General features: G+C 41.1%; 1 protein-coding gene across 1 annotated transcript; it reads left to right on the top strand.

Annotated features, from left to right (window-relative positions):
* The first annotated feature begins 3,362 nt into the window (after window positions 1-3,362).
* On the top strand, window positions 3,363-6,691 carry LOC124677050 (E3 ubiquitin-protein ligase RGLG5-like). Its single transcript, XM_047213049.1, has 12 exons — window positions 3,363-3,600; window positions 3,731-3,910; window positions 4,464-4,548; window positions 4,663-4,803; window positions 4,887-5,000; window positions 5,087-5,184; window positions 5,315-5,394; window positions 5,505-5,610; window positions 5,699-5,826; window positions 5,925-6,108; window positions 6,226-6,282; window positions 6,398-6,691. Exons 2-12 carry the CDS (start codon window positions 3,773-3,775, stop codon window positions 6,476-6,478), a joined length of 1,212 nt encoding a protein of 403 aa, XP_047069005.1. The 5' UTR covers window positions 3,363-3,600; window positions 3,731-3,772; the 3' UTR covers window positions 6,479-6,691.
* The last annotated feature ends 9,156 nt before the right edge of the window (window positions 6,692-15,847 follow it).

Here is a 15,847-nt window from a genome sequence, read left to right as displayed (position 1 = left end):
CGCTTGATCTCTGGCATGAATGGATCCTATTTGCTTCTAGGTCTTTCCTTGAAAGGGTTCTACCTAGGGCTAGGCTCTCCATACTTGTGATTCCATCAAGTACATGTGATCATCTCCCAATTAGGGATTCTAGTGTTTGGACATGATCCAATATCATCCTTTGTGCCATTTTTTCCTAACTTTGTTGAATCTGCGCAAATTTGAGGTTTCTAGGCCCAGTTTTTTCCACTGCCAACGACCATGGAGGATCTCGATTCCCGTGGTTCAGAACTTCCGACCCATCAGCTCTAGAACTTCCAGCCAATGCGGAACTTTCGTCCCGTATCTCAATTTCCGGCCTAGTTACCAAGTTTCTCCTTTGTTGTTTCCGTTTCATTTTTTCGCGCTTCTGTCTTCAATCAAGCTTCTGCAAGATAAGCAAACAATGACGATACCGTGGAACTCAAGAAATTCCTTTGACACACTAACTGGCCACAAGTATGTGATCTTTGACAACCCCCAATGTTGTAATGTCCCAAAGATTTAGGAGACGAAAGGGAGGAGTTAGTAATTCTGCATCTGGATCTCATACATCCCAAAATGTGGGGAAATACTGAGTTTTTTTTTAATTTCATAAGGGCGAAGTGATTGAGATTTCTCTCTATGTGATGAATTAAGGCTTAATTCATCCTATGAGTGCTCTAAATCTCAACATGACCTCTGTTCATTTTCAAAATCATATCAAAATGAAGTTATGGACTCAACACGAATACTTAGACTCAAGAATATGAGTAATTCGTTATGGACAGGTGATAACCCCAAGTGCTGGGATCACCGTAGTACACTTCGATAAGTATTTGAGTGTCGAAGACACAAGGAGCTAAAGGTAAACCATCTATTCTCCGAAGCCCTATAATCCACTTATATGGCCTTCTAATGCAAAGCTAGGCACTATAGGTGTGGTTGTTTTTGGTACTGCAAATAAATGTAGGAAAACTAAAATTAGTGCAAGTAAAGTAAAGGCTGTGAAGTGAAATGGAGTAAGGTGAAGTAACTCAAGGGAGTAAGTGTTCAGAAAAATTACTATTTCATTTGTATGGTTGTCACAATTAGTGAAGCTCAGTATAGTATTTTTAATGTTTCTTCTAAGGAGGGTCCATGAATAGGTGCAGCCATATACATGAGCAAATACACCCATACTGGTAGATCCCAATGAAAATTAAGAGCAAACAAGTGAATTATTAAGACATGCAGTCCAACCACCGCATTCAGATCTAAGGTCCTCATAATAATATCCCCGTTCACTAACCATGAATTAATACAACATGTACCTCTAAGATTTGGGATTCGGTTTCTGTCAAACTCCGGATATCCCTCATCCTATCAACATGCAACGGTGACAACCTTGTGCACCCACGACATATGTGTGCACTCATATGTTAGTATAACAAGATCACGAAGATAACATATACTTATATGAAACAACACCAAACTATATCACAATTGCCATAAACAAGTCAGTACTCAAACAAAGAAATGGAGACACAATACATCATGGAAAAACAATAGATTGCATCACATATCATGCTTGCCAAGAGATTATAGTAGGGAGATGATGAATATGTGCTATAGATGTTGATGAAGAGGTGCAACCCCAAGGTGAAGATGGCAATGAAGATCCCCGTGGCAGCGGCCACGAGACATGGAGGGACGACAGCCTTAGGGTAGTGGTGCCTTGCCACTTCTTCTTACTTGGAGTACTTGGTGTTGGTGTGGAGGAGGTTCTCCCCCTCATTGGCTGAGATTTTCGTCACAATGGATGGGTCCTCAAAAAATAGGGTTTCCCCTCAATATATACAGGTGGAGGTGTAATCTTGACCATACAATGGATGCCCCTTTGATCTAGTAGCTCTTGGGCACCTCTAGAATCTTCCCCGAATTACCCTATGTCATTTATGAGCCCATGAAGTCGTGGCTTTGCCAAATCCCTCAAGTATGGAAAGAATTTGAGTCAATCACGTCACAAATTTTCGGGTTTCCGAAAGTGCCTGTGTACCCTTCAATTACGTCACAAATTTTTGGTTTCAAGAAACTGCCTTTGTACCCTTCAATCACATCACAGACGTTTGGGTTCCCGAAATTGCCTCTATACCCTTCAATAGAATGGGCCCACATGTCGCATGCGAACTCCGTTTGAGGCGTTCATTACATAAAACGAAAGGTATGGAAATTATCCATAACTTGTATTTCTAGCATTTTTTCTGTTTGAGGCCATCTTCGGGTCTTTTCTGGGTGATCAGTAAAATGTGTCCTGCAGGAACAAATTTTAGAAAACTCCAGATTTTATCATAATGTGGATTTCTTCCATATTCATGTGTTCTAACAGAACAAAGTGTAAAACAAGAACTTATGCACTTACGCACACAACCAAACATACAACCTTGTATTGTCGTATACATTTTTGCATATACGCAAGCAACCAATCATCAGCACTAGAAATGACCAAGTGATGTGACCTGAAATACTTTCTGGATCGGTATAATAGGCGCACACGTAGTTAAATAAAAATTGCTCTGACCATTATTTTAATCAATAAAATATAAAATATATGTCATAAAAATTATATCATTGAAAACCCTTTTAAAATATGAATCTAATAATATTGATTTTATAGACATATAATTTATATTTTGCTGATCAAATTAGTGGCCAAACTGTATTTTAAACCACGTGCGATGCCTATCAAACAATGCCTAGAGCATGACTTTTGGTTCGTTTTCCCATGGCCATGCCCCAGTTTCTGCCGCGGAGTTCAAAAAACAACCCGGTAACCCATCACGTCTAGTAGCACAGTTCACCGGAACGCATCGTGTGCAAAATACAACAGCAAGGCAGTGAGACAGAAGTACGATCGTGTGCAAAATACATCGCGTGCATTTATATGAGTATTTATACGCATTTGTGAGCTGCTGTTTCGCTAAGAAAAACGGTGGAAAGGTGAATGTGCATTTTTTCCCCCTCTCCTTCGTTTGTGCTGAAGAGTTGAAGCAAATAGGAATAGAAACTTTCAGTCTAATGCACATGTTTTCACGTGATGTGCTGATAAGGTTTTCCTCAAGATGGCAGCTTCTTTGTTTCCGCGAAGCTTCCCACCTGCACTACGAAGCTAGCTAGCTTGATCGGAAACCAGCTAAAAATACGAGCCCCATTTATGCCCATTCCCATCCCGGCCCGTCCGCGAACTTTGGGTGTGGGGCCTACCCGCGGCCCAAATCAAGCCCACAGATCCCCAAAGTAGTAGTAACAGAGTCCAACTCCAACCCTCGTCGTGCTTATCTCCTCCGACGAGTCCAATTCCGTCTGCTCTGCTCGTTTCCGACTCCGCCGCTGCTGGATTTGGGTTCCCGCATCGCCCACGCCACGCCACCGAGTAGGATCCTTCGCCGCCAAGAGTCTCCGCAATGTGGGTCGTTTGATCTCAACGACCCGAGGCCTACATAATCCAATCCCCACGGCTTCTCTCGCCTGTTCCTGCTCTATCTTATCCCGGCAGTTTGTTCCCGCGATTTTCGGGACCGTTCTTGGAGTTGGCGTGGGTTTTCGTTTATCTCTTTTTTCCAGGTGGGTGGGTTCGGTTGCTCTCTTAAACCCTACCCCTTCCGCTTCTTCTTCCAAGATCGGTTTGCTCTTCTCCGGGGATTGCTGATTCCGTTTTGGTTCCTGCGATTCTTGGCCGGTTGTGTTTGTTCAGAGTTCAGAGAGCAAGGAAGGGGAGTCGATCGATTAGGCGGCCATGGGCGGGTTCGGCTCCAAGGAGAGCTCGTCGGGGCGGCAGCAGCAGCAGCACAACCAGGATCGCGGCAGGAGCGCCGCGCCGGCAGGGCACAACCGCTTCGCCAAGTTCGGCGACGATTACCATACCCTGGAGCAGGTTAGTCAGACCAACCCATCGGTTTCTCTGTTTGTGAAATCCTGCATTGCTTGCCTAGCGTGACGGTACACGTGGTCCTCGTGGGTTCTTTCGGTTCACAGGAAGTCTGGGACTCGGTTCCGTGACAGTGTTCATTGGAAGTTCAACTATTTGATGTGCTTATTTGTTGGCTTATAGAATTATTAAGTGATTCATATTCCTCTCCATATTGAGTAGAGATTATTTATGTCTCTTTAGCTGTTGTTTTGTCAAAATAAAAAATTTCAAATGTGTGAGGTTTTCCAATTCTGAACTGGTTGCTGAAGCAAATGCTCTGGATATCAATAAGTAGCTACAACACCATGGACTATGGAGTCTAACTGCATTACGTATGAGCACCTGTTTGTTTTGTCTGTAGAATGCCCTTTGTGTAGGACTGATCTATGTTATGCATCTTGCGTTCTTGCATATCAGACTTCTTATGTTCCCTTCAGCACATCTTTCTGTCACCGTGATAATTCGATTTAGCTTGTCTGAAGCATGATATGGCATCTTGTTCCCCTTCTTTATCTAGGTAACTGATGCTCTTTCACATGCTGGACTGGAGTCCTCAAACCTGATCGTTGGGATTGATTTCACCAAGAGCAACGAATGGACAGGTTTGTTCAAACTTGACCAAAAGTCCAAAACTACGCGTCCAGAAATTCCAATCTTTGTTTCCTTTTCTTCTCTCTTTGGAAATAACTGGTGAAATTGTGATTTTTTTTAACTAGGCAAAGTTTCCTTCAACAACCGGAGCTTGCACGCAATTGGGGACACTCCAAACCCATATGAGCAGGCCATATCCATTATAGGGAGAACCCTCGCGCGGTTTGATGAGGACAATCTGATACCATGCTTTGGATTCGGCGATGGTCAGTTCATAGCATGCCTCAAAGTCTTTCTTAGTAGTATACAAAATGATACATATATAACAACCTTTTTTTTCACACGACAGCTACTACTCATGATCAGAACGTATTCAGCTTCTATCCAGACAACCAATCCTGTGATGGCTTCGAGCAAGCACTTGGCCGGTACAGAGAAATCGTTCCGCAGCTTCGTTTGGCTGGTTAGTGCATCGTTTTTTGTAGTCCTTAAATAAAATGTACTCCCGGAATATTCATTTGGCTGACATGTTTCCTTTATTATCAACAGGTCCCACTTCCTTTGCACCTATGATTGAGACTGCAATTGGAATTGTGGATAGTAGTGGTGGCCAATACCATGTCCTGCTTATAATAGCAGATGGACAGGTTTGTTCTTGTACCAGTACTCTAATTCTGTTAGTACTGTACTGATTGTTTGTAATATAATACCTGGTTTAATGAGTTCAAATTTGTAATTTCATTGTTCTTGTTCTGCTTTCTCTGCAAATTTGCCCAGGTTACACGAAGTGTTGACACGGGTAATGGCCAGTTGAGCCCACAGGAAAGGGAAACTATAGATGCCATTGTGAAAGCAAGGTATATATACATAGCTACTATTTTAAGATAACTGCTAAGTTGTATTGTGACTTGCATATTGCTGTCATATTGAGCTCTTACATTTCAACACAAATATTACCTTTTTGCAGTGACTACCCTTTGTCAATTGTGCTTGTTGGAGTCGGTGATGGGCCATGGGACATGATGAGGCAATTTGATGACAACATACCTTCTCGTGCATTTGATAATTTCCAGGTAACTTCCTGTCTTAAACCTTTTGTTGGTTACCCTCTATATATACTTGGGTTGATCTTGAGAAGTTCTAATATTTGGTTCGATGTAGTTTGTGAACTTCACCGAGATCATGTCAAGACCGATTCCTGCCAGCAAAAAGGAAGCAGAATTTGCTCTTTCAGCACTTATGGAGATCCCAGCTCAGTTCAAGGCGACAATGAACCTCCAGCTTCTAGGGTATATTTCTATCTAAACCAAGTCGCATAATTGCTGAAAATCTTGACCGCTGGTCTTTTGCAGCGGTGATCCTGACCTGTTGATATTTTCTTTGGCAGCAAACGAAGAGGATTCCCACATCGATCAGTGATGCCTCCGCCTGTGAGAGTTTATCAACAACAGTCTGGATGTTCAGCAGTCAAGCAGGCTCAGTCGACAAGCACTAGCTATGGGCTTGGCTATGGGTCACCTCAGAAGAAGGCATCAGCACCTCCACAGGACAGTGATATAGGTGATCAACAGGTATTGTTTCAGTGTTTTCTGAACAACAAAGACCGACACTCTAATCTAAGCTTCTGTACGCCTAGTGTGTGAATATGTTTGACACTCCTATCCAATGCTGAACTCATGTTTGCGCAGGCTTGTCCGATCTGCTGGACTGAAGCAAAGAACCTTGCTTTCGGGTGTGGGCACCAGGTACACTAACCGCGTCTTGAAATTGCATCCTAAACATTTATTTTTTTGGGTTTTGATACTACGTCATCAGGTTTGACCCCCTATAACTGAAAACCTATGATTCTTTTTAATGCAGACGTGTGCCGACTGCGGGAAGGACCTGAAGGTTTGCCCCCTTTGCCAGAGGAAGATCTCGACGAGAATTAAGCTTTACTGAAGCTCTTGATGGAGAAGCTATATACAATCAGTTTAGGTTATGGAAAAAGGAACGTTTTCCTACCGAGGAAGTGTAAATACTGGGTACTTGTACTGATCTGTTTCAGACCTAGTAGTGTTACCAGTGGCTGGTCATGGATAAACTAATTTGGGTGTCAAACCACTAGTGGTCTCAGTTAGCTGCTGTCTACCATTTTAGTTTGTTCATTATCTGATTTGATTTGATACCATTTGTTGTGGTGCACATGCTATTGCACTTTGAGTGATGCACGCCACCTATATCCGTTCAATACAGATAGGATAAGGCGTGTGCATCCAACCAAATCTGGTACAAGTAGTAGAGGTACAAGGTGGGACGAATTTCTTCATTTTTCCCGCAATGCAAACGTCGAAAACCTGCCAGATCTTGTATCTATGTTTTCTGAAGACAACAAATTGGGTTGTGCCAGAAAATATCCGTGGTCACGAGACGTGCTTGTGTAGAACGCACACCTGAAGAAGAAGAGGCAGTGCAGCATGAAAGCCTAGGCGGGAGGTGAATGGCAAGTAAACTTCCCCGGCCTGCATGACTCCCTCAACGCCATCCAGGATGCATGCCGACCACAGCGGTGTGCCTCTCAGATGGCATTCAGGGAGCCAGGCAAGCAGCTCCAGCCATTGGAGCGATCTTCCGCTAGAAGAACCTAGCTGCATTGCACCATCCATCCTTTCCTTCGACACGGCGAGATGCAGATGGTTCTGCGACGAACACCACAATTCAGGAAATCAAGATTACCAGATGGAAGAACTGTTGGTTGTACCTGTGAATGCGTGTAGAGGTGCGAGGCGACGACCGAGCAAGGAGGAGCAAGACATGGCTGGCGACCTACATGCATGTAGGAAGGAGAGAAGGAAGGGAGAGGCTGCCTAGATGAACGCTGCACCACATCCACAGTGCTATTCATGATATACACATCCATCCATGTGAGTCGGGCGAGAGGACCAGAGCAGTAGCAGTCAGGCTTGGCTCGCCTGTCTAATCGCTAGAGGCTAACGAGCCTGCCAGTACCAGCGCCAGCCAGTGGACGCAACCATGCATAGACAGACGTGTCTTGCCAGTGGAGAGCGAGTGAGGCTCTACTTCTCCTTTGCGAGTGGCGGCCACTCAAGCTTTGGAGTGAGACAAGTGCTAGCTAGGCGCACAGCTCACTCCTTGTCCCTTTGGCGAGCACTGCCAGATCGGAGCCGTTACTTGCAGCTTTGGCAGCGCCGAAAGCTTTCTTACCACGATTCATTCACGCAATCACCATCTAGGAGTAGTAGGGATCGCCTTGAGCGGGAGGGACGACGGCCCACTAAGCATTTTCTTTTCCATATATAATGTTTTTTTTGTTGTTAATCATAAATACAAAAGGCAACTCGTATTATCTCTCCAAAAAACACAATAGTCTATACGGATTTATGTTTTTTTACGATAATGGACGCTTTATTACTCATAAGAAGCAATTACACCCGACCTCTGCATAGCTAAGATAAACACAACCGTTCAAAAAGTCTCATAAGTCTAGAAAACTAAAAAAGGCGAATTACATAACATAAAGAGTAAATGTAAAACGTCTAAGGTGAAGACGGAGGCTCAATCCGTAGATTATGCTGCCACCCATGTAGGGAAAAAGTAGCCCTCATCGTGTCCTTCAACCGTGTACAGACCTTCGTAAACAGGTCGCGGTTCTCACCTTCTGTAGCGCAAACCACAAACGGAGAGTAGCAGTACATCTGTAGATAACCTGCAAGAGAGGGCAATTCTTGTCATTAAAAACTTTGTCATTTCTACACAGCCATCGCGACTATATAATGGCAAGCGCCCCCACCCTAATAAACGTTCTAAATCTTCGATTAATCCCATGAAGCCAATTTCCAAAGATGTTGGCCACACTAGTCGGGGGATACAGATAAGAAGCTACTTGGATGCATGACCATATAGATCTATCAAAACGGCATTGGAAGAACAAGTGTTTAATCGTCTCATTTTGTTGACAAAAAACACACTGCGTATTCCCATGCCAATTGCGTTTCACAAGATTATCTTTGGTTATGATTACTCCTCGACGCAAATACCAACAAAAAATCTTAATATTGAGCGGTATCTTCATCTTCCAAATCTTCTTGTTCTTATCAACTGGTATTTTCGGTTGGGTAATGGCATTGTACAATGAACTTACAGAGAATTTTTCATTGGATTGTAAGTTCCAACAAAATTCATCTTGCCCTTCCGACAACTGGATGGATTCCAAACGCAACAGTAAGGTGTTCCATGCATGAATATGACATAAAGTGTGCATAAAACATGTAGGTATCATCAATAATATGGCATGGAACATAAGAAATTATCGATACGTCGGAGACGTATCAGCATCCCCAAGCTTAGTTCTGCTCGTCCCGAGCAGGTAAAACGATAACAAAGATAATTTCCGAAGTGACATGCCATCATAACCTTGATCATACTATTTGTAAACATATGTAATGAATGCAGCGATCAAAACAATGGTAATGACATGAGTAAACAAGTGAATCATAAAGCAAAGACTTTTCATGAATAGTACTTAAAGAGACAAGCATCAATAAGTCTTGCATAAGAGTTAACTCATAAAGCAATAAATCAAAGTAAAGGTATTGAAGCAACACAAAGGAAGATTAAGTTTCAGCGGTTGCTTTCAACTTGTAACATGTATATCTCATGGATAATTGTCAACATAGAGTAATATAACAAGTGCAATATGCAAGTATGTAGGAATCAATGCACAGTTCACACAAGTGTTTGCTTCTTGAGGTGGAGAGAGATAGGTGAACTGACTCAACATAAAAGTAAAAAGAATGGTCCTTCAAAGAGGAAAGCATCGATTGCTATATTTTGAAAACATGAAATAATTTTGTCAACGGTAGTAATAAAGCATATGAGTTATGAAAATTATATCTTACAAGTTGCAAGCCTCATGCATAGTATACTAATAGTGCCCGCACCTTGTCCTAATTAGCTTGGACTACCGGATCATCGCAATACACATGTTTTAACCAAGTGTCACAATGGGGTACCTCCATGCCGCCTGTACAAAGGTCTAAGGAGAAAGCTCGCATTTTGGATTTCTCGCTTTTGATTATTCTCAACTTAGACATCCATACGGGACAACATGGACAACAGATAATGGACTCCTCTTTAATGCATAAGCATGTGGCAACAATTATTATTCTCATATGAGATTGAGGATGTATGTCCAAAACTGAAACTTCCACCATGAATCATGGCTTTAGTTAGCGGCCCAATGTTCTTCTCTAACAATATGCATGCTCCAACCATTAAGGTGGTAGATCTCTCTTACTTCGGACAAGACGGACATGCATAGCAACTCACATGATATTCAACAAAGAATAGTTGATGGCGTCCCCGAAGCATGGTTATCGCACAACAAGCAACTTAATAAGAGATAAAGTGCATAAGTACATATTCAATACCACAATAGTTTTTAAGCTATTTGTCCCATGAGCTATATATTGCAAAGGTGAATGATGGAATTTTAAAGGTAGCACTCAAGAAATTTACTTTGGAATGGCGGATAAGTACCATGTAGTAGGTAGGTATGGTGGACACAAATGGCATAGTGGTTGGCTCAAGGATTTTGGATGCATGAGAAGTATTCCCTCTCGATACAAGGTTTAGGCTAGCAAGGTTATTTGAAACAAACACAAGGATGAATCGGTGCAGCAAAACTCACATAAAAGACATATTGTAAACATTATAAGACTCTACACCGTCTTCCTTGTTGTTCAAAACTCAATACTAGATGTTATCTAGACTCTAGAGAAACCAAATATGCAAACCAAATTAGCAAGATCTAAGTGTTTCTTCATTAATGGGTGCAAAGTATATGATGCAAGAGCTTAAACATGAGCACAACAATTGCCAAGTATCAAATTATCCAAGACATTTTAGAGTTACTACATGTAGTATTTTCCAATTCCAACCATATAACAATTTAACGAAGAAGAAACTTCGCCATGTATACTATGAGTAGAGCCTTAGGACATACTTGTCCATATGCTACAGCGGAGCGTGTCTCTCTCCCACAAAGTGAATGCTAGGATCCATTTTATTCAAACAAAACAAAAAACAAAAACAAACCGACGCTCCAAGCAAAGTGCATAAGATGTGACGGAATAAAAATATAGTTTCGGGGAGGAACTCGATAATGTTGTCGATGAAGAAGGGGATGCCTTGGGCATTCCCAAGCTTAGATGCTTGAGTCTTCTTAGAATATGCAGGGGTGAACCACCGGGGCATCCCCAAGCTTAGAGCTTTCACTCTCCTTGATCATATTGCATCATACTCCTCTCTTGATCCTTGAAAACTTCCTCCACACCAAACTCGAAACAACTCATTAGAGGGTTAGTGCACAATAAAAATTCACATGTTCAGAGGTGACACAATCATTCTTAACACTTCTGGACATTGCATAAAGCTACTGGACATTAATGGATCAAAGAAATTCATCCAACATAGCAAAAGAGGCAATGCAAAATAAAAGGCAGAATCTGTCAAAACAGAACAATCCGTAAAGATGGATTTTATTAGGCCACCAGACTTGCTCAAATGAAAATGCCCAAATTGAATGAAAGTTGCGTACATATCTGAGGATCATGCACGTAAATTGACTTAATTTTCTGAGCTACCTACAGGGAGGTAGACCCAGATTCGTGACAGCAAAGAAATCTGGAACTGCGCAGTAATCCAAATCTAGTACTTACTTTACTATCAAAGACTTTACTTGGCACAATAAAACTCAAAACTAAGATAAGGAGAGGTTGCTACAGTAGTAAACAACTTCCAAGACACAAATATAAAACAAAGTACTGTAGCAAAATAACACATGGGTTATCTCCCAAGAAGTTCTTTCTTTATAGCCATTAAGATGGGCTCAGCGAGTTTTAATGATGCACTCGCAAGAAATAGTATTTGAAGCAAAAGAGAGCATCAAGAGGCAAATTCAAAACACATTTAAGTCTAACATGCTTCCTATGCATAGGATTCTTGTAAATAAACAAGTTCATGAAGAGCAAAGTAACAAGCATATGAAGATAAAACAAGTGTAGCTTCAAAAATTTCAGCACATAGAGAGGCATTTTAGTAACATAAAAATTTCTACAACCATATTTTCCTCTCTCATAATAACTTTCAGTAGCAACATGAGAAAACTCAACAATATAACTAACCCCTAAACTCTATCTTATGAAGTCAACAACATGAAGAGAAGTGGTTTTGGGTTTCAAACATGGAGAATTCAAAAACCTCCCAAAAGCTTCATTTTAGAGTGACTAATATATATAAGAAGGATCCATGCCTGCTTACCACCTTTTCATTTTCATATTTTAAACTTGTTTAAATCCGTGTCAAATTAAACCAAGGATTTGACCAAAAGATTCAAATGGGCATAAAATTTAAAAAAATCAGAAAAATGAAAAACAAAAGCATATAGTCTTCTTATGTCATATACTAAGCATTCAAGTTGATAAACAAGGTTTGGACATGCATATTCAAACCTAGGCAAATCATGTATCTATCCCCTAGCCCCTAAACTATATCTTATGAAGTCAAGCATGAAGAGAAGTGGTTTTGGGTTTCAAACATGAAAATTTCAAGAACATCCCAAAAACTTCATTTTAGAGTGACTAAGAAGGATACAGGCTTCCCCTTTTCATTTTCATGTTTTATACTTGTTTAAATCTTGGTCAAACCTAGGATTTGACAAAGATTCAAATGTGCATCAAAATAAAAAATCAGAAAAATTAAAAACCAAAGCACATAGTTTTCTTATGTCATATAGTTAGCATTAAAATTGATATAAACAAGGTCTAGATATATTCAAACAAGAAAAATCATGTATCTACCCCTAACCCTAAACTCGTATGTCTTATGTAGTCAAGCATGAAGAGAAGTGGTTTTGGGTTTCAAACTTGGAAATTTCAAGAACCCCCAAAAGCTTCATTTTAGAGTGACTAAAGGATCCAGGCCGGGCTTACCTTTTATTTTCATGTTTTAAAATTGTTCAAATCTTGGTCAAACCGTACCTAGGATTTGATCAAGATTCAAAAATGGGCATAAAATTTCCAAAAAAATGAAAAACCCAAGCATATAGCCTTCTTATGTCATATAGTAAGCACTCAAGTTGATAAACAAGGTCTAGACATATTCAAACCAGAAAAATCATGTTTCTACCCCTAGCCCTAAACTTTGTCTTATGAAGTCAAGCACGAAGAGAAGTCGTTTTGGATTTCAAACATGGAAATTTCAAAAACCTTCCCAAAAGCTTCATTTTGGAGTGACTAATTAAGAAGGATACAGGCTTACCTTTTCATTTTCATGTTTTAAACTTGTTTAAATATTGGTTAAGCCTAGGATTTGACCAAGATCAAATGGGCATAAAAATTCAGAAAAAATCAAAAAAATGAAAACCAAAGCACATAGTATTATTATGTCATATAGTAAGCATTCAAGTTGATAAACAAGGTCTAAACAACAAACTAGACAAATCATGTATCTACCCCTAACCCTAAATTAACTTTGTCTTATGAAGTCAAGCATGAAGAGAAGTGGTTTTGGGTTTCAAACATGGAAATTTCAAAAACTCCCAAAAGCTTCTCATTTTAGAGTGACTAAGAAGGATTCAGGCTTACCTTCAAGTTGATAAACAAGGTTTGGACATGCATATTCAAACCTAGGCAAATCATGTATCTATCCCCTAGCCCCTAAACTATATCTTATGAAGTCAAGCATGAAGAGAAGTGGTTTTGGGTTTCAAACATGAAAATTTCAAGAACATCCCAAAAACTTCATTTTAGAGTGACTAAGAAGGATACAGGCTTCCCTTTTCATTTTCATGTTTTATACTTGTTTAAATCTTGGTCAAACCTAGGATTTGACAAAGATTCAAATGTGCATCAAAATAAAAAAATTAGAAAAATTAAAAACCAAAGCACATAGTTTTCTTATGTCACATAGTTAGCATTAAAGTTGATATAAACAAGGTCTAGATATATTCAAACAAGAAAAATCATGTATCTACCCCTAACCCTAAACTCTGTCTTATGTAGTCAAGCATGAAGAGAAGTGGTTTTGGGTTTCAAACTTGGAAATTTCAAGAACCCGCCAAAAGCTTCATTTTAGAGTGACTAAGAAGGATCCATGCTTACCTTTTCATTTTCATGTATTAAACTTGTTTACATCTTGGTCATAGCTAGTGTATTTGACCAAGATTCAAATGGGCATAAAATTAAAAAATGAAAAAAAAATGAAAAACCAAAGTACATAGTCTTCTTATGTCATATAGTAAGCATTCAAGCTGATAAACAAGGTCTAGACATATTCAAACCAAACAAATCATGTATCTACCCCCTAACCCCTAAACTTTATCTTATGAAGCCAAGCATGAAGAGAAGTGGTTCTTGGTTTCAAACATGGAAATATCAAAAACCTCCCAAAAGCTTCATTTTAGAGTGACTAAGAAGTATCCATGCTTACCTTTTCATTTTCATATTTTAAACTTGTTTAAATCATTGTCAAACCTAGGATTTGACCAAGATACAAGTATGGGCACAAAACCCTCTTAGCCAAAATCAACTACGAGCAAGATTTTCTGTATTGTAGATGCCCCAATTGACTCTCATCCCCAATGTAGTCTTTTTTATGTCAGTATAGACTTCTTTACTAGATGTATACTATCGTACATGGCATGCATTTGCCTAATGAGCAGCATTGTTTAGCCGTTCTAGCCAACCCGATCAATCTGTCAAGCTTCATGCACGAGATGCCAATTTACTCCGATCCATATTTCTTGGTGCTAAAAAGAATGTGAATCGGAGGGAGTACTTTTCTTAGATAGTACTATATCAGTTCAAAAAAAAGTATAGTACTACTACATCACAAATGCATCAAAAGAGTACTACTGTACATCACAAGACCACGACAGTTGTATAGTAGAGTTTAATGCTGAACTTTAAACAGGACCAGGAGCATCAGGGCCAGCAGCAGGGGCGTTGACCGGCAACAAACCAGTCAAAAGACGTAAGGAAGAGGCCATATGCTGCGTGCTTGTTGACGTCAGAAACCCCCTGGCGGGCAGAGACGGGCAACACAGTAGAGCCGGGAACAACTAGGGCTGCGGCTGGCCCCAGTCCCTCAGAGCGACGGCCCGCAAAGCCTCCTGGTCGCACGTCCGATGCTATCGCAAGGGCGTGCCACCCGACCTATACCCGGTCGGGAAGGTGTGGATGATGCCTCGCTTAGTTTCCCGCATGGCATACACGTAAACATTAAATACGAGCCTCGATCGGCTCTCGGGTTATCTCCGTGAATCGGCTCAAAGAGCCGATCCACCCATGATTCGAACGAGGTGTCCGAATATATGGTGGTCCCGCTTGATCAAGATAAAGCTAATGAGATCTACAACGATTTAGGGTTTTCACCGCATAATCGGATCATCCTACTCACGATTGGGCCTCGCGCTCGCGCACGGTGACCGTAAGCCGATCCTAGACAGGGCCTAAAAACCAACACGAGGTTGATCCCGGAACATCCTTTCTAGGGCTAGCAAACGTCACCCTACATGCCGCTGGATCCTCCAACCCTTTGTAAGGCCTAACTATTGCGGATGTTAAACTAATCCTTGATGAAACAAGGAGCAACCGTAACGGATCAGATCTACTAAACTATGATCAAGCGGAGTGCCGCCCTACACCTAAGATAGGTGTAAGGGTGGCTAGATGTGCAAGGGTTGCATAACGAAAGCATGTAATTCGAAGAACAATGCTAACCCTAACACATCTAAGATAACTACGTTGCTCGCCATCAAAAAGGCTTCGGCACGAGCAACGCATGAACAACGTGGGCGAGCTTGTCTGCCTAGATCGCAAGATGCGATCTAGGCAGCATGGTGCTTACCGGAGAAACCCTCGAGACGAAGGAGTTGGCGATGCGCCGAGATTTGTTTGTGTTGAACGTTGGTTGTTGTTTATTCCATAAACCCTAGATACATATTTATAGTCCAGCGGACTTTCTAACGTGGGAATAATCCCCACCGTGTACGAGACAAACTCTAACTTTTGATCTAGATACAATCTACTATAATTAAAGATACACGGGCAATCTAGCCCAAATTCTCCGTGCAAGGCTGCTTCAGAGATCTTCCACGTGTAATCTTCCAAGCCCATCTTGATCGCGGCCCATCCCCTGATTTAGCCAAAATCTGGTGATAACACATGCCCCCTCGGTTTTGGAAATGACATTTCCAAAATCATTATGCTCTCTTTCGTCGGGTCATGTCGTGAGCAAACCGTCGCAGTT

Source organism: Lolium rigidum, chromosome 1 (assembly GCF_022539505.1).
Source record: "Lolium rigidum isolate FL_2022 chromosome 1, APGP_CSIRO_Lrig_0.1, whole genome shotgun sequence".
Taxonomy (NCBI): Eukaryota; Viridiplantae; Streptophyta; class Magnoliopsida; order Poales; family Poaceae; genus Lolium; species Lolium rigidum.
Note: the sequence above shows the minus strand (reverse complement) of the source record. Positions and strands in the feature narration are given on the sequence as shown.

Excerpts from the sequence above, each read along its gene's own strand:
- LOC124677050 (XM_047213049.1), top strand. The coding sequence starts at position 3,773 with ATGGGCGGGTTCGGCTCCAAGGAGAGCTCGTCGGGGCGGCAGCAGCAG. Across the intron at positions 5,185-5,314 it reads TTATAATAGCAGATGGACAG|GTTACACGAAGTGTTGACAC; the intron begins GTTTGTTCTTGT and ends AAATTTGCCCAG. Across the intron at positions 5,611-5,698 it reads GTGCATTTGATAATTTCCAG|TTTGTGAACTTCACCGAGAT; the intron begins GTAACTTCCTGT and ends GGTTCGATGTAG.